Source organism: Passer domesticus, chromosome 10, assembly GCF_036417665.1.
Source record: "Passer domesticus isolate bPasDom1 chromosome 10, bPasDom1.hap1, whole genome shotgun sequence".
Lineage (NCBI taxonomy): Eukaryota > Metazoa > Chordata > Aves > Passeriformes > Passeridae > Passer > Passer domesticus.
In genome coordinates this window covers 16,806,288-16,832,550 of record NC_087483.1, presented here as the reverse complement: position 1 = coordinate 16,832,550, position 26,263 = coordinate 16,806,288, and the positions used below count along the sequence as shown (strand labels likewise).

The window sequence follows — 26,263 nt, the reverse complement described above, 5'->3', positions numbered from 1 at the left end:
GCCCGCACCACGCGGCCCGGCGCATTGTGGGGCTCGTCACTGGCAGCGGCCCGCCGGGGGCTGTAGTTCTGGGCCGGAGCCGAGCGGAAGCCATCGGGGCGCTTCCTCAGTCGCCGTTGTGTTGCATGCGGGGCTGCGGCGGGAAGGAGCGGCGCCGGAGGGAGCGCAGCGTGGGCCGGGTAAGCGAGCACTCGGCGCCGGGCCGGCGCTGCTCTGCCGCCTCACGGGCGGGCGGCGCGCTCCGTGCCTCACAGCCCTGAGGGTTATCCCTCCCTCCTCTCGCCCCTGGGGCCGTTCCCCGCCGGGCCGCGGCACCACCCGGGCTGGAAGGTACAGCGGGCCGCGTAGGGCGTGCGGCGGTTTTCCTGCGGCTGGCTGGGGTCGGAGCGCGGGGACCGAGCGTGAGGCGGTGTCCGGGGCCGGCCCCGCGGTCCCGGGCGGAGAAGCAATTCCGGCGCTTGTCCGGGCTGGCAGCTGACAGGACTCTTTTGGCGGTGGTGATGCTTTAATGTAACGCAGCGCTGTATTGAGCTCCGTGTATTCAGTGTAAGCGGGGGCGGCGGTGCCCGCAGGCGGTGCCGGGGTGACCTTCAGCGGCCCGGGGTGCCCCTCGCCGAGCGGGTCCCTGGAGGGTCATGTCACCGCGAACACGAGACAGCCCTCGGTGACATTTTGGCTTTGCCTTGCTTGTGTATGAAGGCAAGGAAATTTTGGCTGCTAGCAACTCCTTAATTACATGGTTACTTTTTTATCAGCTGATTAATTCCAATTTTAGCTGATTATTGGAGTACCAATATCTGTCACTAAGTGTCATTTTCTCCGGCGCCCATACTAGTGGAGAAATGTATGTGGAGTGGCGTGCTCGTATTTTTATCTTTAATGCACTCTTCAGCTGTTGCATAGGCACCTATTTCTTAGTTATGTTTCACAGTTACTGTTGACTGATTATGATAGTCTGATGCAGATATTTGATATACTAATAAATAACTTAAGGCACCATTAGAGAGCAATAGTCAATTTTAGGTTTGTTTTTGCATACTTGTGTTCTTTCATGTAGCTCTTAGTAAAAATAGGCAGAACTTCTTTTTAATTACACTTCTGACACTGAAGTGAAATAGAAAAAAAATATTTTCCAATACCTAAATTTTTTCCGCTCTAGTGGCAGTGTGATTATTAGAGCTGTATATGTTTATCGAATTTCTGTTATGAGTATCTGAAAGTGTAGTTTGAAGGGCACTGGAAAACCACAGACTTCCCTGATGGTGGTTTGCCTCTAATACTGGGCTTCTGGAATTAATATTGTGTGGTAGAAGTGCTGTCTTTCAGGAATGATAATTGTGGTTTATTGATCAGTTTTCCAAGAAGACACAAATAGAGCATTTTCACAGATATAGCTAAAAAAAAGAAGACATCCTTTTTTCTGGTTTGGTTGCTAGTGATATTCAGGTGACTGAGTCATATAGATCAGTTTGGTTAATTCTAACACAGAATTATATCTTAAAATGCTCAGCACTGGCTGGGGTGTAGGTCAAGGAACTGAAATGACTTTTTAGGGTGATCAGCCACGCATCAACTGAAAGAGTTAGTGATTTCAGTTAAATGTTATTCAAGTTCCCTTCAAGCATACTCTATACAAAACAAGCTTGAGTTTTAAAAAAGCTGATTACAACCTTTATAATGAAATATTAGCAGAGAACTTAGCAGAATGAGGTATTAGCAGAATGCCTCAAGAGCATTTATTGTATTTTATATTATAACGAATAGGCAATTCATGATAGTTCTTGATTCCTTTGAGATCATAACATAGCTACATATATATATATAATTGTTTTCTGAAAAAAGAAAATCTGCAAGAAGAGATGCATACAGATAGTAATGTTTTGATTGTGCATTTACGTTAAAAAATAGGAATTAATAAAACATAGTGTCTTTAATGTAGGTAACACTCATAGTTTCAGACAAAGGGAGACTTCAATTAGGCATTTGCTGTTTTTACATTGTACTGAGGGTGATATAGACAACCTCCAAACGAGTAGGACTTAAATAAATCTCAGCTATCAAGCTGTGGTATTCAACAGTATGCAGGTATACATGTACATAAAGCATATGTACATGTATTTAACAGGTAGTGTTGCCACTTTGGAGAACTTAAGCTGTTACAAATGACTGACAAAGAGAATAAGTGAGCCTGGTTTGGTGTAACTGTAGATAAAACAGGATGAGGGAATGTTGTGGCTGCCTTCATGAACCCCATGTGATTCATCATTCTCCAAGAGGTGTGCTCCAGCTTCCCCTCTTCCCCTGAAGCCTTTCCCTCATCCCAGAAGAAAAACCATCCAGGAAATGGGGGTGGGGTTATTTTTGTTTGGTTTTTTTTTAATTTCTTCTTATACCATTTTTTAATGATTGAAAGTCTGGTGCAGGGTTGTTTATGATTATTACAGTTGGTTTTAAGATTATGTTGGCATATTCTTTAAAATATTTTTTCCTTACATGAGAGCAACACAAGCACTAAATAGATTTCTGTAGGGATAGTATTGGCTGAAAATAACAGGTGTTAGGCACACAGCAAATGTTAATTGTGATAGGCAATGTTTGTGTTCACATAGATTTGTTTTTCAGTTGATAATACTTTGTCCTTCATCTCCTACTGGATGGTGTTGAAGAATTTGGCCTCTGCTTCTGAGCACTGGTCCCAGGAATGTTTTGGCAGCAATTCAGTGTGGTCATGTTTGCTATAAGAATAGAACTGTTTCATTAACCTTGAGATGCAGAATATGTTGATTGCTATTAGCTGTCTTGACAGCATTCCAATTTTAGCAATGGAAAAAGTACTGTGTTAATGACTTGATGCAATTTTTTTTAATTGCATACTTACATGGCATTAAAATTTGGCATCTGAGAATAGTACGCTCATTTATTTGGCTTGGAAAGTGAATGTTGTCTCCTCTCTTAATTGAGTTAGGATCTTTATTGTTAGAATCTTCTTTGTTGTCAAAATTTTGTTTGTGTTACTTGTGGTTTAATGTCTTGCATCCTGGAATTGTACAGAGGAGCAGACCTAGTTTAGTCTTTCCAAGTACTTGTGTGGAGTCAGCTACTCTCAACAAATTAAGAATAGCAGGAATAACAGTTTGTTTATGTTGAAGTTTGAATATTGTCAATATAGATGCCAATATTTTACATACTTTTAAACTTTGTGCACAAAGGAATAACACATACAATTGTCTGTGGTTTCCAGTTGTAAAGCAACTCCCTCACCTTTTTCATAATTCAGATTTTAATTAGAGTTTCTCTAGTGGTATTCAGGATTATATTCCATTGAGGGGTCCCAAATCTTTCTGCATCCATCTGAAATTGCTCAAAGTGGTACTTACAAAGACAAGAACAATTTTCAATGCTTTACAACTATACTGTCTTTTTCTAAGACTTTAGTCAGTATTGCTTTTTCAAGTTAATCTTCACTAGAGTTTTCTGACTCACTGAAGGAAAAATTTATAAAATCTCTTTAGAGCAACTTGGATTCTGTAGGGCCGATTCAGAAGGTGCAGGAATAGTTTTGACTTCTACAAGAAGTGTGCTATATGTGCCCCAGCTTTTAGGTCACTGTTTGGAGCCAAATGATAGCTGAAACGTGGGACACACATTGGGGAGTAAAATTGAATCCAGAGAGTACAGAAACACTCAGATTGGGATAGGTATGTGTATAAAATGTTGTCAGATATTTTCATCTCTTGTGAACCTTCCTTGAAGAAAGCCTTCTGAGAGCACCACCCCTGCATATGGGTTATTCTCCAGTATTTGAATTTCCCTTGTTTTTCCCATGTTCAATTAACCTGTTAGTAAAAGGCATGAACATCAATGGGAAATTGGCCTATGAGGGAGTAGGGGAACAAAACTGATAAGATGTAGATCAGTGTAGAATGAATATAGTAAATTGACAGTGGAAATAATCTTTATAAATAAAGATTTAAATCAGTATCTGAGAAAGTTTTCTAGCTTCTCTTTTGGGCATGTCTTTCTGCATGATTTAACAATTTTAATTTCTAGTCCATCTTTTTATAGCATGGCCATATATTTTAAAGCCACGTTGTAAATTTTATGGGGTTTATTTAAATGTATTTAATCATAGTTTTGGCTTGCAGGAGGAATCTGCAGTTAGGAAATAGTTTTATGGCTGCAGTGTAGAAGGGTCATGGAGTCACTTTGAGGGTGGAACTGCCCAGTGCTTGAATGTCTATAGAAGTTGCCCCGTGGTACAGGAGACTGAAGCTATGAGAAGCAGTGGAAATGCCAGCATTAACTTTTATGGTGTTTGCTTATCTGGTAAACTTCTCAAAGGTTTTACAAATGAGTTTGCCCTTTCAATTCAATAGCTTGGTGTTGGCCTGGTGCTCCAGAAAACATTTAGCCAAATCACCTTCCCCCCCCGCCTTGGCTGAACTGAGATTGACCCATTACAAATAGTGCTTCTGCTTTGCACTTAGAAGAGAGATTAAAACCTCAATCTTGAGAAGTAGCAACATTCATTTTTACATTTTTAAAACTCAAAGGGAAAAGATTGAGTTAGAGTTGTGAAGAAACTGTCCTATGCTGCTGAACTTTGGCTAGCTGTGTAGTGACTCTTCTAATTAAAAAATAATTGTGTGGACCTACAGCAGTCTTCTTAATTGTCTTTTACTATGCTGTGTTAAGTTGTGTTAGAGAAGGAGATATGTATAGTTCATGCTTTTCAACAATCCATTTAAAAAACAGTCTCTAGAAAATTTTTTATACGTGCTAGAAACACCTTCATGTGTACATTCAGATAGAAAATGTTGTACATTCAGATGTACATTCAGATAGAAAATGTTTCTGAAATCCCAAGTTTTTCTTTTTTATTAAGTGTTTAATAGGCATAATAATTACAACTGATAAGCAGGCTACATACATGAAGAAATGAGTGACAAAACAAGAAGATACTGCACGCAAGCATGGGCTGACCTTAATGGAAGAAAGTTCTTTTTTGATCTCCTGCCAAAGTCTACGGGCAGATGAACTGGCAGGCTCCAGGCTTGCTTTAAAAAGTTCCTGCACTGTCCATTTTAATCTTGTCAAATAAGAGGTTGCTACAGACAGCAAAACAAACCTCTGATTGTTGTGCTTGATGATTGAAGATCTTGGGGAAACTGTTAAGAGCAAAATTGAAATTAATGAAGGCTTTTAAGAGTATTTTATGTTAACTGAATGCAAGAGGAGGGAAAGGACACTTGTTTTCTCTTCATTTTTTATGTCTTTCTGTCATCTAGAACTACTGATTTATATGGAAGGGGGTTAATCAGTCTTGGCAAAGGAAAAGTGTATTTTTACTTCATTAAACTCTTCTGATAGCTTATCTGAATCAGCCACAGTAGTTTCATTTTCTGGTTTACCTGAGTCCCTGCTGAAGAGAAAACACAAATTTTATCACAATCCACAAAGTAAATTTCTGATAGGTCCAATTTTTACTTAACAGACTCCTAAAGGAAAAGAGACTCAAGCAAACGGTTGTGTAAAACTTAAATTTTTTAACAATAGAAATGTTAAGGGTGATGTTTTCAAAATTCTGCCTTTAGATTACATCACTTTAAATAAATGTAGTGGCCTGTAGAAAATCTCTGTTTTGTGGGAGCTGCTGTCTGTTAGGATAAAAAGGAAATGCCTCATTTCAGTGAATGACCTGAATACACAAAATATTATATTAAAGAAGATTAATAGTACAGACAAAGAGATATTTGACCAAGTCCATGTTTAAGGTGAGATTTCTGCAGGGAGAAAACATGTTTTAATGCTACCTTTTACATGTACTGTGTAAACTGGAAATAAAATGCTTGTTTGCCTTTTTTAAAAATTAATTAAGGTACAGAGGGGAAATTCAGACTGAAAGAGACAAAGTCACACCAATTTACCTGTCTCCCTTGTAAGAGTGAAATCTGTTAAAGCTTGGCATTCTCTTTGTTTTATGTTTAGGTGATGGGTGAGCTGAGAAGCTGGTGAAGCTTACATGAAATACTTCTACTGATCAGTAGCCCAGATGAAATAGGCATGTCCTAAGATGGCAGTAGATCTGCACTATGAGCCAGCCTGCAGAAGTGAGTTGATGCCAGATTTATGAGTCTCTGTGGATTGATGGCTCTCACTTACTCTGTCTCTAAACCAAAGCCATCTTTTTACCAAAGCAACAAAGGAATGGTGCACAGCTTGATTACAGAGTGCTCTTTCCAAGGAAGTGAGCTGTGAAGGAAGGACTCATGAGTTTTGATCCCAGGGGCTTGGACAGCATCCCTGGTAAGTTGAAGAATTACTGTTACAAATCTTGAATGTGTCTAACATGTCATAAAGCTAAGGTTGAAGACAACCTTAGGTTTCGCATTTTTTGTACTGCTTATGTGATATTGCAGAGGAACAAAAACAGTGATATTAGACTCACTTGTAAAGTCACCGTGCACTGTAAAATACTGTTTGTAAAATTCTCACTGTCAATAGTCAAAATTGATGTTTTTTCCATTGAAAGATACTGCAGATAATGTTAATCCTGAGTGGAAATCTTGCAGAGATAGTCATTGCGTACCGTTGGTATTTTACCAATTTAGTATTAATGTGGGGTTTTTTGCAGTAATTGTGATGAGATTAAGGGACACACACAACACAGAAAGAGCTGAATTTTGATTGCAGGAGGTTTAGTACCATGTTTCTCAGAGTGTAATTCCATAAGGATGATAATGAAATTTTATACTTGTTCCCTGATTTCAAAGCAGTGTGCAGCTGATTTTGCTTACTTTTAAGATTGTTTTACATCTATGTTCATTATCAAACTAATGTATAAAACAGAAGAACAAGAAAAATGTGAATTTCCTTCAGAAAAGGAAAGTGCAACCACTATGAAAAGTCAATGAGACTTTAGCTGGTAAAATGTAGGTTTGTGTTTTAGCTCAGTGAAGAGGAAAAGATAGAAATTCAAACTCATTACATACATTATATTCAGGAAGTTGGAGGGACACAGTATACCATCTTTTCAGGAAGTTTTGGGATGAGCTGGGGATGAGGAACTTACAAGTATCGCAGTATAAATCAAGCACTGTGTCAGTACATATTCTGGTATTTTGTCTGGTATGGAATCATTATTTCCAAATCTACCAAAGATTTATGAAGTATTTTATAGTACAAAAAACTTATAGTACTGTAGCAACACTGTTGAATTTTGCATATATTTAACAATGCACTATTAGTGGCATTTGCTCTCTTTCAGATGGGTGCTCCAGTGAGGACCTTCCTGAGGTGGAGCTGGTGGGCATGCTGGAAGAGCAGTTGCCGGATTACAAGTTACGCGTGGACTCTCTGTACCTGTATGAGAATCCAGACTGGCTTCAGCCCGTGGCTGGACGTGCCCGGCTGCCGGAGGTGGCTTCTCCAGCTCGTGAGGAGGACTCCTTCCGTTACATGAGTGAGTCGGTAGTTATTTCCCAAATATTGAAGATAAAATCTACATATACAGTTACTGTTAATATTAGGAAATGGTCCAATCTGGAAAACTTCGGACAGGTGGAAGAAAAAACAGATTTCAGGGGACGTGCTTGTGGTTCACACTGCAGTTGTAATGACTGACTTAGGATGTTTAATGACTGCCTGATCATCAGATCACACACTGAAGTAAGAACGGGAATATGTGATAGTGAAAAAGAGGCAGGAACCTAGAACTGTGCTAGAAGAGATGTATATCTCATACAAGAGGTATGAGTGTGAAGCAGTTCTGTTTCCAGGAATGTTGACAATGCCGTTGTTGATTTGGTGATGTTTTGTGTCAGTAGTGTTTGTGAAGTGCTTTCAGTGGTTTCTTCTGGAGATAGAAAAGGAATGAATGGCAGATAGGTGGGTACTAGATCAATGTTGATCACTGCCTTCCTGTTCTGAAAATACTAGGTAACTTACTCCTAAACCTATCAAATGATAGAGAGGAAAATGGACAACTTCAGTCACGTGAAGAAACCTGTAATATGTTAAAAAGCAAATGAATAGAAATTTACCAAAATAATTAAACACTTAATTGCCTGTAGTTTCTAAGTGTTTTCTTGTGAAGAGAATGCATTGTAATCTCTTCAGAGAAATGGGGAAGTCCTGTTTCCTCCATATATTGGAACTATTGGAACAAACCACAGAGAAGAGTGAACTTGTTATTTATATACAATCTGTAATAGTTACTTCTTCCTTGTACATGCCACCTCTAAAAGGATTTTTTTGTCATTGTTCTTTTTAGTTTAAACTTCCCAAGGGTGCATAGCAAAGGAATAACAAAGATTAAAATATCACCTCTCAAGAATGCAGTACTCAACAATTTAGAGTGACCTTGTTATGACTTGAACTTGAAGGCTTTGAACTCTTTTAACTGTGTAAAGTAATTGGAAAGCCTCTTAATGTTTATTGCTCAGACTGTTTCTGATACTAATACTGCAAGCATAAAAGATTTTACAGTCGAGTGAATGCTTTTGTAGTTCACTGGAAGCAGTTGTGTGGTTGGTGGGGTGTGTACTCTGAGTGTTAATTACAAAGAGGTGGGATCAGAGTCTCTCCGGGCTTGACATGAAACGCGGCTCTGCCGAAGCTTTCGGCTCGGCGCCTCACCTGTGTGACGAAAAGGACCTTCAGTCAGGGTGAGCTTGCATTTCCAGCCTGCAGCGACAGGGAGGGGTTTTATCAACAAAGTTTTTATGAAGCCTGTTGTGTATTATTTGGCTGTCAAAGCACTGCAGAAAGGACTGTCTTCCTAGTTCTCCCAGAGGGAAGTTTTTTTCAAATAGAGAAGGTGTCCTGTGAAAACAGTGAACTGCTTGTAGGTGTTTTTTAAGCAGATTTTTTAAAGCTATAAATGTTTTCTTATAACAATGACTGAAATGGAATTAAAACACAGCTGTTAAGCATAACATATAAAACTAATTCTTGTATCATTTAAGAACACTTTGGTAACTGCTGAGTCATGTAAACTCAAGATAAGTATAGTTTGTATGTTGCCTAGTAATTGTCCAGACATTAGTTATTCTTGAAATCATAGTAGCTTTTTTGAGAGTAGTAGCTACAGGGACATACTGGGAGAGTCCCAGACAAATATAGATATAAATCAAATTCTAGTTGTAATTAATGTTGAATAACTTGTTAGGTGAAATTGTAATCTTTCTTTGTTGCCTGGAATTGGGAATAAATGTGACATGAAGCATGACATGGGGTGTTAGCTGTGTATCTTCCTCCCCTATATAGGTATGGAAATATTTTTATAACTTTTTCCAAGAGAGAATGCTAAATATATGGTTTGAGTGAATTTGTTGTTGAGAAGAAAGCCTCAAAACAACACAGTAGTTGCAGCACTTGAGCTCCTCCTCTTTTTATGGCTCCTGCTGTCTATAAGAAGGTCTGTCAATTGGGTTCACACTGGCAGTGTTTTCAGTGAGGTGCAAGAGTGTTTTCTGCTTCAGCTGTGCTAGTGTAAGAAATCCTGAATTACAAAAGATCTCTTTGGAACTATTTTGTATGTGTGAATAAAGGGTCATGGCACTCCATAACAAGAATTTTAACCAAAATGAAGAGTTGCTTGCAACTTTCAGTTGGCAAGGTGAGTATTGCACGTACATGTGTTCTCAGGAGGGAATTCTAATAAACTGTGTATAGTTTTGATCCTGTACTGAGAGAAAATACAGAAATTTATATAGAGCTAAGTTTCAAAGCTGTTGGTTCTGTGATTTTAGTTATCAGAATAAAGATACTTGCTCTTGATTTTAGGAACTTATCTACCTGAGTAACCTTGGAATTAGTATGGATTTAGTGTAAATTTTTATTAAAGGGACTGGATAGAAACTTATAACTTGAAGTCATCTTCTAGGAGCAGTTAACCACAGGAGAGCTGTAAAATTCTGCCTGCAACTTAGTTATGTATGTGCAGTGAATTTTCCAAATACCAATAAGTTAGATGAGTTTGGAGTCCCCCTTTCAGCAGGCAGTATCAGCAGCGAAGTAGTACAGTAAAATTGTCCTCCAAATGCATTTTATGCTACTGATAGATAAGTACTTTAAATTTTGTAGAGAGTTTCTGTTTTTTCCCTGCTTAGAAATAAAATTAATAAGTGACAGTGCTGTAAGTTCCAAGCTCCTGCATGCTTAAACAGCATGTGTTAGGTTTTTATGTTTACTGATCTACTTGATGAAAAGCATTTGGTTTGGTATTTTGATATATTTTTCTTTTAGGCTTTTAGAGAAAAAATAAAACTTTTCCTTCTGTGTTGTTCTTCCTGTTCTCCTGTCTTTCAAAATTACAAAGAAGTTTCTTCTGTTACTAAAATGCAACATGGTTTTGATCTTAGTGTAGCTGTAGTGTTATGCTTTAAAAGGTTAATTGTGGGCATTATGTATGTAAAGGGTATAGACAGCTTATATAACATAGGTAAATAAAGTTGGTGTGCACTTTAGCTTGGCACTGTACTATCTCATAACTGAGTCTGCAGTCCTCAATAAAACAAAGAAAAGAACTGATAATCTATACCACTGTGTATTCAGAGTAATAATGAGATTTAAACAAGGTGAAAGAGTGGAGGAAATATTGAGATCAAATCTATAGCAATGCCATTTTGCAGTTCAGTGATGATGGAATTAATTTTGAATTCATATTACTTCTGTAATTCTTAAATTTATATTGCTGCCTTCTTCACTTTAATGGTCCTGACTTCATAAAGCAAAAAGAGCAAATTGCTGCTGAGCTTAACACAAACATTCATCACCTGATAGAGAGATGTGTAATTCTGCTTCTGAAGAAAATTACATTTAAATGATTCCCTAAAAGGACTTAGAAAGTGTTAATAGTGTAAAAACTATGTTTGCACATGCATTTATTTTTTGATTGTGATAGATGCATGGCAGAAAATTACCTATTTCCTTACATTTTAATTCTTTCCCTTCTTTGTTCTCTTTTTTCCCTCCATATCTTTCATTATCTCTCACTCTAGCTCTTATTGAACTTCCTTCCTCCTCCTTGGATGGATCTCACAAATTTGCACAAGGTAATTAAGATGCCTTTGTTACTCTACCACCTTTTTATCAGGGCACGAACTAGAGCAAACCAATGCTTTGCAGTTCTAGCACTGTGTTTTGTTCAGAGGTGTCACAAATCCTTCATGCTTTGCTTATTCCTCACTCAGTCCTGTTTTTCCAATCCTACTGTTTCTCAGATTTTTAATAGTTTTACAGACTCTTCAAACACTGGAGTCACTTGATTACTATGATAGCATTTACTGCTAGGTCTAAAACTCAAACATATATTTTCTCATTGCTTCTTAATTGTTTCCAAGATGGTCAAACCCTTAATAAATGCTTTTTCATGACTTGTCTCAGGGGTCTCCATGCTTCCTGCATACAGCTGTCACACAGCCTAGTGGGAATTTTGCTTCAGGGTTAAAGTATGTGTTTAACTGTATTTGGATATTCTCCAATATACTCCTCCTTCTCTCCCCAGCAGACTGGAGGATTCAATTGCTTAGCTGTATTCAAAAAGTTGTTCTGAGGAGTTTTTTCTCCTTTTTCTAAATTTGAAAGATGTTCTAGCACCTCAGGTCTTAGTTAACATTGCTGAAAGGTGCAAATGTTCATTACCTCGTTTATCAGTTTCCCAAATGAGTGTTGTTTCACATTTCTGAAGTTGAAGATGCATGTTCATAGCCTCTGCTAGCTTCATCAACCAGCTACTGTGTTTGTATATAAAAAACATCCTCTGAGTTCAGCTCTCCCACTTCCCACTGTCCTCTTGTCTTTCCTTTGATAAAATAAGCATGTTTGTCTCTCTTCAGTTCTTGGCACAGACAATGGGGAGCAGAAAGACTACGGTGAAGCTGACATGGTCAAACGTCTGTTAGCTGAGGTATGCTTGTCTCTGTCACGCTGTGTTAAAGCAGGTGGGGGGATGTTTTTGAGGGAGGGTTTTGTGCAGCTGCTGACCATTTTCATTCAGTTATCTTCAAGAGCTGCTTATCAAACACATGGGTAATGAGAATTCTGCTGCCCATTTGTTTGCACTACCTCAGAAACAAAATGTAACAAAACTATGGGCACCCATGAAGCCAGGGAGCATAAGAAAGAAACAGCTTTTTTCTGATTTCCTGTTGCTCCTCTGCTTCCACCCTTTCACCACTGTTTATGCGGAGCAGTCTGTTCTGGATAAAGTGTCTCTGGGAAGGCCACAGGCCTAAGTAAGTGTGATTTTTGTGTGTGTGTGTGATTGAACAGAGCCCATGTAATCTTTGTACTCAGCACAAAACCCAAAACTGTCCTCAGGTTTGGTGCTTTCCCCTCCTGTTACTGCAATTGACTGTGGAAGAGAATATGCTGTATCAAAAAACACAGTTATAGATGTGTTCTGGATCCAAGTGATGAAGCATTAATAATTTTCTAACAGTGTTGATCCATTTGAGAGTGAAGGGGGATCCCAGATGCATTGAGCAATATCTAGGAGAATCTAAAGATACTCTGAATTTAAACCTTACATGACCAAAAGGAAACATTTTTTCTCATTTTGTGAGCAGAAGGATCGGGACCTGGAACTGGCAGCACGAATTGGACAAGCCCTCCTTAAGCGAAACCATCTGTTGATGGAGCAGAATGAAGCACTGGAAGAACAGTTAGGACAAACTCTAGACAGAGTAAGTGGTTGCTTTTCTTTCTTTTTTCCCTTTATTTATTTATTTTATTTATTCCCATTTTTTTCTCTCTTTTTTTTTTTCCATTTATGATGGTGGTAAGAGGATTAATAGAAATATATCATTTTGGGGTGATTGGTGCTCTTGGACTACAGAAGTGTGCTTAGATGTCATTCTCCTAATCATTGTTCAATCACTTTTTGCAGTCCAGGAATTGAATATGAAGACAACATATTGTAATTACTGAGAAATTATAAGAATGTTAGATATCATTAGGTTATATTAGACCATAGATCTGATTTCCCACTGTTAAACTAAAAATGGACTAATATAAGTCAAAATAAGAGATTGGTATCTGACATGAGCTGCTACATAACTTCACAGGTGAGGAAACAGAAACTGAGCTGATTAGTGGGGTGCTTACACTAAGAGTAAATGAATAAATAAAGCGTAATGAAAAGTGAATTTTGATCAAGATCTTCACTCCATCTCTTCCTGTAAGCACAAATTCTTGATCTAACATTTTCTTTGGGTTTTTTTCTTAAAAAAAAAATTAAATAGTTGACAAATAACCCTGTGGTCAAGAGATGTAAGCTACAGTGAAATGGATTCAGCTGCTTGTATAAAACAGTGTGCTGGTGACAAGGATGCACTCATAATCAGCTGTAGGACTGCATAAACTTGGGTATTCATATAAAAATGTAGATAAGCAAAATAGATTTTATCTAAATGATATCTATCTCTTCTTTTGTTTTTAATTGTCCTATGGGTCATTCAGTGTGCAGACTGGAAAATACCACTCTGTACACTTAAAATGGTTGTCCCTCAGTCCTTTTCTCCAGGAACTCAACAATCAGAGTAATGGTCATAATCAAAGTGATAGCTAGCATGTTAAAATGAAATAATGTATCAAGGCAGCTGGAAAATGATTTTGCAGTACACTATTTAAAAAGTAGGTTCTATTGTTAATTTTTGTGCTGTCTTGAATCTTTGGTCTCTCTTGCAGTGGTAAAATTATGATTTTTGAGAACTTCTTGTAAATAAATGGAGGAGTGAGCTATTCAGGAGCAGTGGTGTTCAAGAGGCTGGATAAATAATGCAGTGTGATATTGTGTATGTAAAGTGTGTTTCACGTGGTGGTGATGTTCACCTGTCCTAGGTTAACCAGCTGCAGCACGAGCTGTCAAAGAAGGATGACCTGCTGCGTATCGTTTCCATCGCTTCTGAGGAGAGCGAGACGGATTCCAGCTGCTCCACACCGCTGCGTTTCAACGAGTCTTTCACTGTGTGCCACGATCCCCTGCAGCTGGATGTCCTGCAGGACAAACTGCGAGAGCTGGAGGAGGAGAACCTGGCTCTGCGATCCAAGGTACATCCCACCGAGGGCAGTGCTGAGTGTGCAACAAATCAGGGGGTTCCAAATCCAGCAGCAGGGTTTCTCTTAAAGCACATGGCTGTTTTGTGTCACTGTATGCAAATCATCCCTGAGCACTTTCCCTCCCTGCCCACATCTTTCTGCTTTCTTCGTTCCTCATTGTCTCCAGAGTTCTTTGATAGTCTGTTCTCAGTGCAGTTGTGGTACGTGAAAAAGCATGGGACAATATCTAAGCACCCAGAGAAAGTACTTGGACACATCAGGCCCTCAAACTCATGCAGTTTGTTTTGACATAAATCTGACTGCAATGAGCAGGAGTATTTGGGGAATTCCATTCTGTTGTGCTTGTTTTTGTCAGAAGGTATTTAAGGGTTAATAAGCTTCCACTTAAATTATTTTAAAGACACACTTAGTTGTGACTTTGTGATTAGTTTCTCTATTTTAACTGGTCTCTCATATGTGTAAAACTTGAATACAGGCACTAGACATGCAATTAGAAGGATAGAGACTAAATGGCCAGACAAAAAATGGCTATAAAATGGAACCAACAGCAAAGGTTCCAAGAATTGGAGTCAACGGATGCAGTGCCTTTCCTTTGGTAGTGAAGAGTGGAACTTGTAAAATAGGACATTGTTTAAAACTGGGATATTTTTGTTGCCTTTAAGAAAAGGGGGTGTTTTTTGTAAGAAAGGTGAGAATTGTTAATTTTGTGTGTGTATGTGGTATTTTGACTTTTTTATGTGAGTCTTTCCCAATATAAGCTTGTTATACCAGTACTAGACTAGATTCCTTTAATGTCTGTAAAATACATTTCTGTGTATTAGGAAAACACTTCTTCTTTTGTCTCCAAAATACTCAGCTTGAGAGCCACATTCTTCCTAAAACTCCCTAAGACCAACTGGATACGTTAGCAGTGCTGTAGGATAAGAAATATTAGATTGCCTTTGTTTTGCTCCTAAGCCTGTATATGATTGCACAACTTTACAGACCAGCCAGGTCTCAATCATTCTGTGATATAACATAACCTTCAGTGAATTGAAATAGCCTCAATTACAATGAGCCTCTATTTGCTTTTTTATTTCTTTTCCTGTGACAGCACTATGTAAAGAAGTGTATTTGCCTGCACTTGTGTAAATGTACTGTTTGCTGGGATAATCTTTAAAACCATTTGCTGAGTTTTACAGTGTGAGTCCCTTACTGGCAAACAGTCCTGAGTATAGAAGAGTTGTCTGTGCTAAATTTAATATTACCATCCTCACAATCAAAAGAGAAGTGGGAATCTTCATATTGTGCTTCATATTGTTTAGATACGTTGTCATACTCAGTCTCTCACAGAAAATGTAGTCTAAATAGACAAGTTGGGAATATGGAGAAAAGCTGTTCTATTAAGAGCTTTTCAGTGCCATAAGAGAGTTGGCTAACATCAGTCAGTTTTCAAACATTTTTTTTACTTAAGTTTTTTTAAGCAAATTAAATTGCTTATTTCTGATTTCTGTCTTGGTTCATTTTCCCTACCAAATTACATCTTTTTCAAACAATTTTTTATTAGAGCCAAGAGATCAGGCTTTGTTCATGTGTCTGTCTGTCTTTCACATAAAACACCTGTAAAATTCTGGGAAACAGGTTATGATGGGAAACACAGTTGCATAGAATTTTTAAAGAGAGGGGAGACTCTTCAGTTGCAAGAATTTTAGAAGTAAAAATTGATAACATTATAGATAAACTGAAATTGTTATTGATAAATGAATAATTTTCTCACAGGCTTGCCATCTGAAGTCAGAAACCATTACATATGAAGAGAAGGAACAGCAGCTGGTCAATGACTGTGTCAAAGAACTCCGTGAGTATCCAGGCTGTATTTTGCAATGGCAGGATGGTAGGTGAAATACCTAGTGCCTGCACCTTCTTAGTTAATCCTGAATCCAGAAATGGGCTTCAGTAATTTATGCCAATCATTGAAGTCTTGCCCTTTGCCCAAGTGCAAGGTTGTTTCTGTATTTCATCAGGTTTCACTCTGGCATTCAAATTCAGCTCTGTGTGTCATGTTTAGAAGGGGAAGATTAATATAAAAGGTGATGTCTATAACTTTCTGGACTGAAGCCTACAGACACTATAAAATAAAAAAATATTCTCCTTGTATATTCAGCACACTTGACACTGAAATGGGTCAGTGTATAGCCTTTAAAACTATGAACACATTAGTTTTAGAATATATGCTATGAACCAAAGCATTTAAATCAGCAAGTGGCTTAATTTGTCTAGAGCAGTTGTTTGTATTTGCTTTGGGGACTGCTTATTTGCAAAGAATTGCAGCTACTCTTACATAAACCCATGCTAAGTATTTTGAAACAATAAATAACAGTTACTTTTTTAATCTGTAGTCATTTGATATGTACTACTTCCTTTCTGCATAATAACCTTAAATTATATGTAAAATTACTTTTTTCTCTACAACCCCCATAAAGAAGACTGGGTTGCTGCTGTATTTTTCTTGTTACAGATGGCCCTAAAATATTATGAGTTGATACTTAGTTGATTAATTTACTCTGATCCCACTGAGAAAATAAGCATCTTTTGCAAATAGGAGTTAGTTCAAATATGCTCTCTATTTTTCTTCAGTGAGAATGTCTGTGAGTTCAATTTTTTATTCAATTCTATAGCATGAGTAGGCATGCTAGGTAATTTAGATTCACGGAAAGAATCTTCTCCTAAAGCTGTGTTGCCTACAGCTTTAAAATTTGCATTTTCAGGAAAAAGGTATCTGACTGAGCTTAAATGCTCACAGGCCATAAGCAGGGCCTTGTTCTGCAGTAAATGTGTGAGGTACAACAAGCACTAAAGTTGTAGTGTGACCTTTACGCAAGATTGGTCAGACTTCCTTATGACTTTGCAATGCTTTCAGGACAAGTGTACTAACAAGGCTAATTGCATAAAAATATTTCAGCTCTTGGAGTTGCTTTGTCATCTCACTTTGTTGAGTGCTTGCTAAAAGGCAAAAAAAAATAAAAATCAGGGAATTGTATTCAGTGGATCTTTGGGGAATAGATAGTGACTAGGATCAAGAGTGTATGTTACAGTTGACAAGGTTTGACAAAATGCCTTTGCTTACAATGGTAGTTAATAACAAAATTAATTCAGAACCAGACTTCTCCAGCATATTCCAAGTCTGGCCTTGGTCATGAGTCATTATGTTATTTGAAGTTTATTGTGGTCATTTCATATACTGATCATGTGTATTTCAGATTCTGCATGCTTAGTTCTTAATATGTTATACCTGCATTTGAAATTAACTCTTTTCCCCCACTGTTAGTCTTTTCCTTATGGATGTTCTAAGGCACCTAATTTATGTATTATGAATTGATTTCCTAAGAGAATTGGTGGTTTTGCAGATTGTTACAGTTTACTTTCACTCGTCCTTTCTGGGATTTAAGTTTGGCTTGAGGTTGTTTTTGTTTGGTTTTTTGGTTTTTTTTTGTGGGAGAAAATCTTGACTAAGTTCCTTTCGTGTTTTGTAGGGCAAACAAATGCTCAGATTTCCAGGATAACAGAGGAATTGTCAGAGAAGAGTGAGGAGGTGATTCGCTACCAGGAAGAGATCTCATCCCTTTTGTCCCAGATTGTTGATCTTCAGCATAAACTCAAAGAAGTAAGGGAATGCTGATAAAGTGTCCGTGTGTGCACAGGTGTCTGTGCAGCATGTGTGTGCCAGTGCTCACAGCAGGCAAAAATTGACTTGGCAAGCCACAGGGTTGCACTGCAAGAGAGTGGCTGCTCCAGGAAAGTCTGGCAGAGGATCAGTCTCTCGGGGAAGTCAGCTGAGAAAATGATGAGCACCTTTTTGTGCTTTCAGAATGTGATTGAGAAGGAGGAGCTGAAACTTCACCTACAAGCCTCCAAAGATGCTCAGAGACAACTGACAGCAGAGGTACTTAAGACTTGTGTAATATACATTTAGGTAAATAGATAGAATAGATAGAATACAGGAGAAAGAAAACAGAGAGAGTGGGAACTACTGCTTTTTAATTATGTAGGATTTCAATCTTTCATTGTGTTAAGTCTCATGATTGGAGGAAAGGAATAATTATTTTACTTAACCCTACACAAATATTTTTGTAGTTCACAGGAGTATAAAAGGCAAGGAGTATGTTTCAAATAGAGAGGTCTTACTATTCTTAGTTATGAAAAAAAGAGTGCTTTAGTGTGATTACTGATTGTGTCAGCAGTACTGTGGCTCATTAGATTTTAAGGCAGTTCTCTTTTTTTTGCTTCTTTTGCATCAGTAGTTAGTGTATCTGCATTTTTTCAATGTATTTTCCTTTGAATTTCATAATACTTTTTCCTCTTTTGAATCTTTGTGCTTTGTCATTAAAACTGCTACGGGTGCTGTGCTGACTGTCCATTCCAGTTGTGGGCATGTGCCCTGTAGCTGAAAGAATCTTACAGTGTCGATTGAATCAGCCATTCTAGGTTACTGTAGGACTTCATTCAGTTTCACTCTGCCTTTTCTCTGAAGAGATCATGTGATGGCCTCTGTTCTCCTGCAGCTCCATGAGTTTCAAGATCGGAATGCAGAGTGTCTGGGGATGTTGCACGAGTCGCAGGAAGAAGTGAAGTTGCTGCGCAGCAGAGCCAGCTCTGTGGCCTGTCTCTGCCACTCGCAGTCCCGTGGAGCATTTCCTGTGGTAACCAACACCTCTAGCTGACACACACAGCTGTGGCAGTCAGCAGCCCTAGGAGCACAGCAGCCTTTGCAGGAACTGCAGCCAGAGCTACTTTGCAGTAGGCAAAGGAGCTCATCTATTGGTTTTTCAATTCTTCAATGTGTACACTTGGGAGAAATTTAGGAAATCAGTTTGGAAACTAACTGTTCACTTGGCATATTGTGACACTGCAATTATTTTTCCTTTTCATATGTCACTTCTGTTTAATAAGGGAATTGGCATGTTCTATAACTTATGCTCAGTTGTGCTAGTGTCTTGTTTGATGTTGGTGTGAATTTTATAACTCAACAATGTTTCTTTAAGAAACAGCATCTCACATACTCAAAATATCTGGGAATTCTTCAGGCTTTGGTTGGTTGCTCTGTGTGTACAGAATCACTCATGTACGCTTGTAAGAAGTGCTCTTAAAATTGTAGCTTAACTAAAGCAACCAATGTACAGAGTACATAAAGAAACACAAATAAAAAGCAGATATTGCTAATGAAAACTGAACCCATCCTGGTACACATGGTGGAAAACTGTCCCACATGCCCTTCATCCAGAGGCAGAAGGGTTTGTCCAAAGCATACTGATACAGGGCAAACAAATGCTGATTGTTAAAAGTAATTTTTACAGATATTTTCTGCTAAAATTACCAGAAAGAAGATCTAATTTGAATCTAATTTGTCAACCCTTATGGTTTCCATTTTTCTCTAGGATTCCCTTGCAGCAGAAATTGAAGGGACGATGCGGAAGGAATTGAGTCAGGCTGATGAATCTGTTCTCTCCAAGCAAAAGTATGTTTTCAGATCTCCGTGTGCTATTTTGGTATTTATCCATAGACTTGTGTTAATTAAGGTGAAATGGATTTCTGGGACTCCATAAATGCATATATTCCCTCTATAATGTTTTCATTGTAAATAAAAAAAGGTTTGTAGTATTTGGTAGTCTTTTCAATTTTGAAACTGGCTATTCTTACTTGATTCTATGAAGAAGCTGGGAATTGCTAAAAGGATGTTATTTCATTCTTTATTTGAGGCTTTTTGATGCACATTCTCTGATGCACAGTACTAGTTTTACCCTGTTTAATGCTTATAGAAAAATTGCTGGACAAATGACATTATAGCTGAAAGATACGTAACAGTTTTCAAAACCCTGAAGACTGTTCTTGGATCTCATAATCCTGAGCAAGGAGTAATAAACTAAATATGTGTTTCTGAAAGCATATATAAATTAAATAAATAAAATACATACTTTTGAATATTCTAAAGCATTTATCAGTAGTGGTTCAGATCTTTCAGGTCATAGAGTAGATCTCCTGGAGACATGAGTGTTTTAGGCAATCATGTTTTTCTGAACATCTTATAGTGGGGTCTCCACAGACTTTTAAAACTTTGTTTTTCAGAGATTTTTCTTTAATATATCTTTTTTGCTTCTGAAAACCACGTTTCTTTGTTTGTCTTTTCCACAGGAGTCAACAGAAGCGAGTGTTTGACACTGTCAAGGTTGCTAATATCATCCGTGGCCGCTCCCCTTCCTTTCCTGCCCCATTGCCAATCCCTGGATCAAATCGCTCGAGTGCTGTTATGACAGCAAAGCCCTTCCAGTCTGGTGTGCACCACTTGGACAGCCACGCACGGGTGGTCCCAGGGAGCAGCTCTGAGAAGAATCTGAAGTAGGAAGCACAGCCTGTTACCTTCTTCTGAAAATAACTGATTCAAAACTAAACCCAGACTGGACTTCTGCTCTGTAATAGAGAAATAGTTAATTTAATGGGCTTAATATCTGATATTGTTTGTTGTTTCTCACAGAGACACTCACAGTCCTGGCCAGCCAGGAACCCCTGGAGACAATGACCTGGTCACAGCTCTGCACAGGCTCTCCCTGCGTCGTCAGAACTACCTGAGTGAGAAGCAGTTCTTCGAGGAGGAGTGGGACCGAAAAATGCATTTGCTGGCTGAGCAGAAAGAAGAGGCTAGTGGCTGCAGTACACCAACAGAAAGCTCTTTTTCCCCAAGTACAAACTCAGAACTGACGGATCTCTCTGCCAGCTCTAGTAATCTCCGTGTTCTCCTACCAGAGAAGTTGCAAATTGTCAAACCCATTGAAGGTAAGAGGATGAGCTTCCTTTTCTCATTAGCAGAAAAGGCTTTTATATTTGCCAGCTAAATCATCATGTGTATAGCTAGGTGTGATGTGCAGTAACAGGAAGCAGTAGTATTTGGTAGGCTCCATGCAGTGAGTTCATCAGCATTGCTTCCTATTTGGCTTTCCTAGAGGGTGCTAAGTGTTAGGCTGCTTCTTGGCATTGCTGTCCAGTGGATGTGTGGATCACAGTGTGGGCACCAGCCAACTGCACTTGGTTTTATAATGCCTTCTTGTAGCTTGGTACAGTAGTAGGTAATGGCTCTCTGAATCTCTTCTCTTTTGTCACACCAGGATCTCAGACCCTTTTTCATTGGCAGCAGCTTGCTCGGCCCAACCTCGGCACCATTCTTGACCCAAGACCAGGCGTTGTTACTAAAGGCTTTACCCCTCTGTCTGATGATACTGTGCACCACATCTCTGACCTGGAGGAAGATGATGAGGAAGAGGGTGAGGGAGGTATAACATTTCAAGCACAACAGTCCTTCCCAGAGGAAAAGAAATGTGCATCGGCAAAGCCAGCGGCAGGCATTTTCCTGCCACCTATGACTTCAGCAGCAGTACCACTCACTGGTAAGAAGCATGGTTAGTGTTTCTTACTGAGTCTATATAGCAGTGTCCTTTTCTCTATGGAAAGTATTTGACTGTGTGGTAATGCAGTTCTTGTTCTTTACTTCAATAAAAAGGACTCAAAAAATTAGTGGTGATAATAACATTGTCTTAAACATTGATTCATTCTTGTATGTCTTTATTTTTACCCTTAATGGATGTAAATTCTTCACATTTCAGCCTCAAATCCAGGGAAGTGTCTATCTTCAACAAATTCCACATTTACCTTCACTACCTGTAGGATCCTTCACCCATCTGATGTCACTCAAGTTACTCCCAGGTATGAGGACTGCTAACATCCTGAATGCTGCTGCGTAGGATTAAACAGTTATTTTTTGGCTTTTGATACATGGACCAGTTTTAAAAATACTAAGGCAGTTAGGCAGCATGTGGGATGTTACTAATAAAAATAGTTGTAATTACAAAGGAAAACTTGGAATTCTGTGGACTGAGAGTTAAAACAAGGTAACTTTAATTACATTTTAACTCTTAAGTAGCAGTTTTCTTGTATCATACAGCTGTTGTGGAAAGAAAGATTCTATGCTGATTTTTTTTCTGATTCTGTTATTTTTTAAAATTAATTGGACAAATATGTTAATATTATATGTAATAGAGTACAGGTGGTCACAGAAGGTAAATTCATTGATACTTTGCAGAACAGTAATTCTGAGTACTGAAGCTGTCACAGCTGATAGCAATAGTTAAGGTTTTTCTTGAGTCTTCTGTATACTAAAAGGCAAATGAAGAGCAGGTATAAAAACATCTAATGTGTGTGTATTCTCTGTTTAATTTTTATTTTCTTTCAGCTCCATGGGTGCCTCATTTTCACTGGGGAATACTGGCAGCAGTGCTGGAAACCCAGTAGTGAGCACTCCAGCCATTCCTTACAGACTAAGTATTGGAGAATTTCTCACCAACAGAAGAGACTCAACTACTACTTTCAGCAGCACAAGCAGCCTGGCTAAACTTTTGCAGGAACGAGGCATCTCTGCCAAGGTTTACGACAGCCCCATGTTAGAAAAACTGCCTTTGCTGCAACCCTCCCGAACTCTTCCCATTCCCTCCACTCCACCAAATTCTCCTTCGCGTTCACCTTGTCCTTCCCCCCCACTGTTTGAGCCTCGAGTGCATCACTCCGAGAATTTCCTGGCTTCTCGACCAGCAGAAACGTTTTTGCAGGAAATGTATGGCCTAAAGCCCTCCCGTAACGTCCCAGACGCAGGCCAGCTGAAGATGAGCCTCGTGGACAGACTGAAGAGGCTGGGCATTGCCAGGGTGATCAAGCCCCCTGAAACACAGGACCATGGCAAGAATCAGGGGCCAGAAGCTGGCTTGAAGAGGCAGGACTCAGCTGGGTTTTTAAATGCAGGTAGCAACTTAATGGCAGGACTGAGAAGAAACCAGAGTCTTCCAGCCATGATTGGAGCACTGGGGGCTCCTGTTTGCACACAGTCATCAAAAATGGATATACTAAAGGAGGACTAACTGGCCTGAAAGGTGTTTGACTTAGAGCACAGTAAATCATTTGAGGGATGAACATCCAGTACAGGCATTGTTAGGTGTGTTACAGAAACGTTGGAGAAGGCATGTGCATGTTACAATGTGGGAGAGACAAGCATTGGGACCAAGGAGCAAAGGAACATTGCTTGGGTTTGAGGAAGAAGGTTTTTGTGGGAGATAGAAAGGTAAAACCAAAGCTTTATTTCAAGACCCCCTTCAGCATTTTGTCTTAACTTTGTCAAAAGTGAAGACTATTGTAGACATTTTCAGTGTTTTAACCCTTTAACCTGTATGTGTAGGCATTTTATTTTTTTCCATCATACACCCATAGTATTTACTAGTTGTTTGCTGTCAGACTACATAATTTAAATATAACATTAAAATAACAATCAGTCTGACCAGCATTATCAGCCCAAGTTCCTCTCTGTAGCAAACAAATATGAAAACCTTGATTTTTTTTTCATTCTTTTATTTTCCATTTCAGTAACTGTGCTCTTTTGAACTCCTCACTTTGAGAAGCAGGGGAGAGAATCTGTAGCTCTGTGTAAGAAAGTAATACTTCGGTTTACAAACACAGGATTTATATTTTGAAAGAGTGCAATTGTGTTAGTTAGGCATTAACAGAAGTTAATTTTTTTCCAGATTGTGAACAAAGCACACAGAGAAATGTGCAATGAATAAGAATTAAGAAGCAGAAAAGTGTGTATTGGGGTGAAAACATCCAGCTAAGAAATCTTTCCAAAATGTAGTGTGCATCTATTTAAATGAGGATAGTTTTGTGCACACACACACAAATATCTCAGGCACATTTCAGCATTACAAAAGGAAACAAACCCTAGGTGCTTGATTCAGGGTTTCTTAAAAGATTTAAATGGAGAGCATATACTTCAAGGAAATTGTTGGAAGTTCAGAAAACTGCCTCTTGTCTTGCCAAGTACACATTCTGTATATTTGAGAGTTCTCAGTAAACTTTATGCCTTTCATTCAATTATTTCTCATTTTAAGCAGGATTTTGTTTAAAATATTTCATTAAGAGCAGAAGTTGCCAGTGTCTATATAGAAACAGGAAGAAAAAAAGCTAGTGTTCTTTGTAGCATTTTACTGACTATTGAAATCCAGTGATCAGTGAGGGAGTGTGGTTCTGAACATAGCTGAGGCAGACTTTCCAACTCAAAAAAGAACTTCAGTTTAGAAATCTGGTTTCTGAGTGTTAATTATAAAAATATTACTGCCCATGCTGCTTTTTTGATTCCTTCCTGTACAAGATTCTAATCACAAGTGAACAATCTACAACAGATGTTTTGTGTAACTTAAGAAAAAGTTGTCTTTGCTAGTGACCTGAATAGAAACAGCTTCTTAGTCTTTATATAAATTTTCACTGTCCCTATCAACATTATAAAATGATTTGTTTCCATACAATTAGATTAAGCAGTTAAGTTTACCTTGCCTGTTACCATGTGAGTGGGGTATAGCTGGCAGCTGTCTGGGGGTGTGGTGTGAAGCATCAGTGCAATCACACTGATTTGCATGTGCCACTAGGCACATCCTCCATAATCAGCACCCTCATTGTTGCAGGGGTGAATGGAGTAGGGCAGGAAAAGAAAGCTTCTAACCTTGTTTATAGGAAATTTGTAATGTGGCCTTTCTGATTATACAGTTCTTTAGATCTTGTGATGACTCTTTGATATTTTTGTTTTGTAAAAGGAGAAGGAGTAACCACTTCAAACTTGCACAGGGATTCTTAGCAGAAGCTTGTCTGTCAGCAGCGCACAGAAATATTCCGGAACTCCTGGAGTTGCCTTTTGCTCTCTAAGCAAAATCTTACACTTACAAAAGGTGAATTTTATTTAAAAGACTATATACGGGTTAATTTTGTTTTTTAAGTGAAAAATATTTAATTTTTTCATGTCAGTATTTATGTTTGTATGTACTTAGCTGCACATGGTGTCCTGCCTAGCTACATAAGATAAGTGTGAAAGGAGGGAGTGCCATGTTGGTCTCCAGTGGCCTGGGACGGATATGTCTGCTGTGTATCTCTAACTTCCAGGGAAATGAGTTAGCAAAAGCTTAGACAGTTTGGTACCAACAGAGAAGTGTGTAGCATGTCAAAAGTCCGTCCATTTTATGTGTTTATTGTAGGAATACCTGAGTTACAGATAAATTTTTGAAGGTACTACACTGTGTTTCTGACAGCTTCATGAGATAACTCCAGCCACTGGATCAGCAGAGTAGCAAATCAGCTAAGGCAGAATTCCTTTGGCAGACCATGGTTCAGGTAAAACTAATCTACAAGCATATAAATGAAATGCATGTTTCTCTTGGGGACGTTTCCCTATTCATAGCCCAACAATATAAACTGGCTCAGTTCAAACAATGCTGTGGATGTTGAGAGGTCAGTTTGTTCTGTAGCTGAGGTGTATCATCAGATAAGGCAAAAAGAAAATGGAAGAATCTCTATACCATGGTGTTTGTGTGTGTTTACCCAATTGGTTTATGCTGTGGTGCAGTGTTCAAATTCTGTCGTGCATTTATGCCTTTGGATAGTCATGCACAGTTTGGATATGCAAGCCTGGCTTGCAATAACAGGGAAAATCAATAATTCTTCCAAGTTTACCATTTTGTGCCAAAACCTGGAAGATAAACCTGTTTTAACAACATGTGTTTCTGAGAACATTTTAGAAGTTACCATGATTCTAGGAATGATTTGGCTTTCATTGTCTCCCATTAGAGAGGTGAGAAGTGACAAACTTGAATGGCTGACGTCCTGCACCAGATCTTTGGTTTGAGTAGAGGTAGACCTAGGAGGAATGGAGAATTACATTTTGGTAGGGTTCTGTTATCTTGCAGGTTTGAGTCAAACACAGATGCTAGAAAGGACTTACTCATGTTTGTGCAAGTTACAAGAGACAGAAGGGAATTCTTGTATTTACCTTATTCCAATTGTCTTAAAGCACAAACTTAAAGCTTTCTAGTTTCACTGTTAGTTTTTAACAAACTCAGTGATACCTGCATGCTCAAAATACCTGTGATCCAAGTTAAAAATCTACTGCAGTCAAATAGCAACAGAGAGGGAATAAAAATAATTGCATTTGGGCTTCATGTGGCTGTTACATGAGGGGTTTACACACAGTGTTTGAACAGTCTGGGATTTTCATGGTATTTTTTCCATCTGCTTTTTGCACTTACTCTTGTTTCATAGTGGAATGTAAATTTGATAATAAACATGTATAACATGCCATTTTTCAGTA

At 38.6% G+C, this 26,263-nt stretch overlaps 1 protein-coding gene across 3 annotated transcripts; it reads left to right on the top strand.

Annotated features, from left to right (window-relative positions):
• The first annotated feature begins 39 nt into the window (after window positions 1-39).
• On the top strand, window positions 40-26,263 carry TRAK2 (trafficking kinesin protein 2). 3 transcript variants are annotated; one of them, XM_064434051.1, is made up of 16 exons: window positions 40-179; window positions 5,989-6,306; window positions 7,268-7,462; window positions 11,841-11,911; window positions 12,573-12,689; window positions 13,846-14,055; window positions 15,823-15,901; window positions 17,577-17,707; window positions 17,912-17,986; window positions 18,606-18,743; window positions 19,479-19,558; window positions 20,233-20,436; window positions 20,573-20,871; window positions 21,201-21,479; window positions 21,696-21,795; window positions 22,322-26,263. In XM_064434051.1, exons 2-16 carry the CDS (start codon window positions 6,270-6,272, stop codon window positions 22,998-23,000), a joined length of 2,694 nt encoding a protein of 897 aa, XP_064290121.1. In that variant the 5' UTR covers window positions 40-179; window positions 5,989-6,269; the 3' UTR covers window positions 23,001-26,263. The 3 variants fall into 3 exon arrangements, with proteins under 3 accessions (XP_064290121.1, XP_064290123.1, XP_064290122.1); XM_064434053.1 differs by lacking the exons at window positions 40-179; window positions 5,989-6,306; window positions 7,268-7,462 and adding an exon at window positions 7,528-8,666; XM_064434052.1 differs by lacking the exons at window positions 40-179; window positions 5,989-6,306; window positions 7,268-7,462 and adding an exon at window positions 9,436-9,619.

Excerpts from the sequence above, each read along its gene's own strand:
- TRAK2 (XM_064434051.1), top strand. The coding sequence starts at position 6,270 with ATGAGTTTTGATCCCAGGGGCTTGGACAGCATCCCTG. Across the intron at positions 15,902-17,576 it reads TGACTGTGTCAAAGAACTCC|GGCAAACAAATGCTCAGATT; the intron begins GTGAGTATCCAG and ends CGTGTTTTGTAG. Across the intron at positions 21,796-22,321 it reads GTCACTCAAGTTACTCCCAG|CTCCATGGGTGCCTCATTTT; the intron begins GTATGAGGACTG and ends ATTTTCTTTCAG.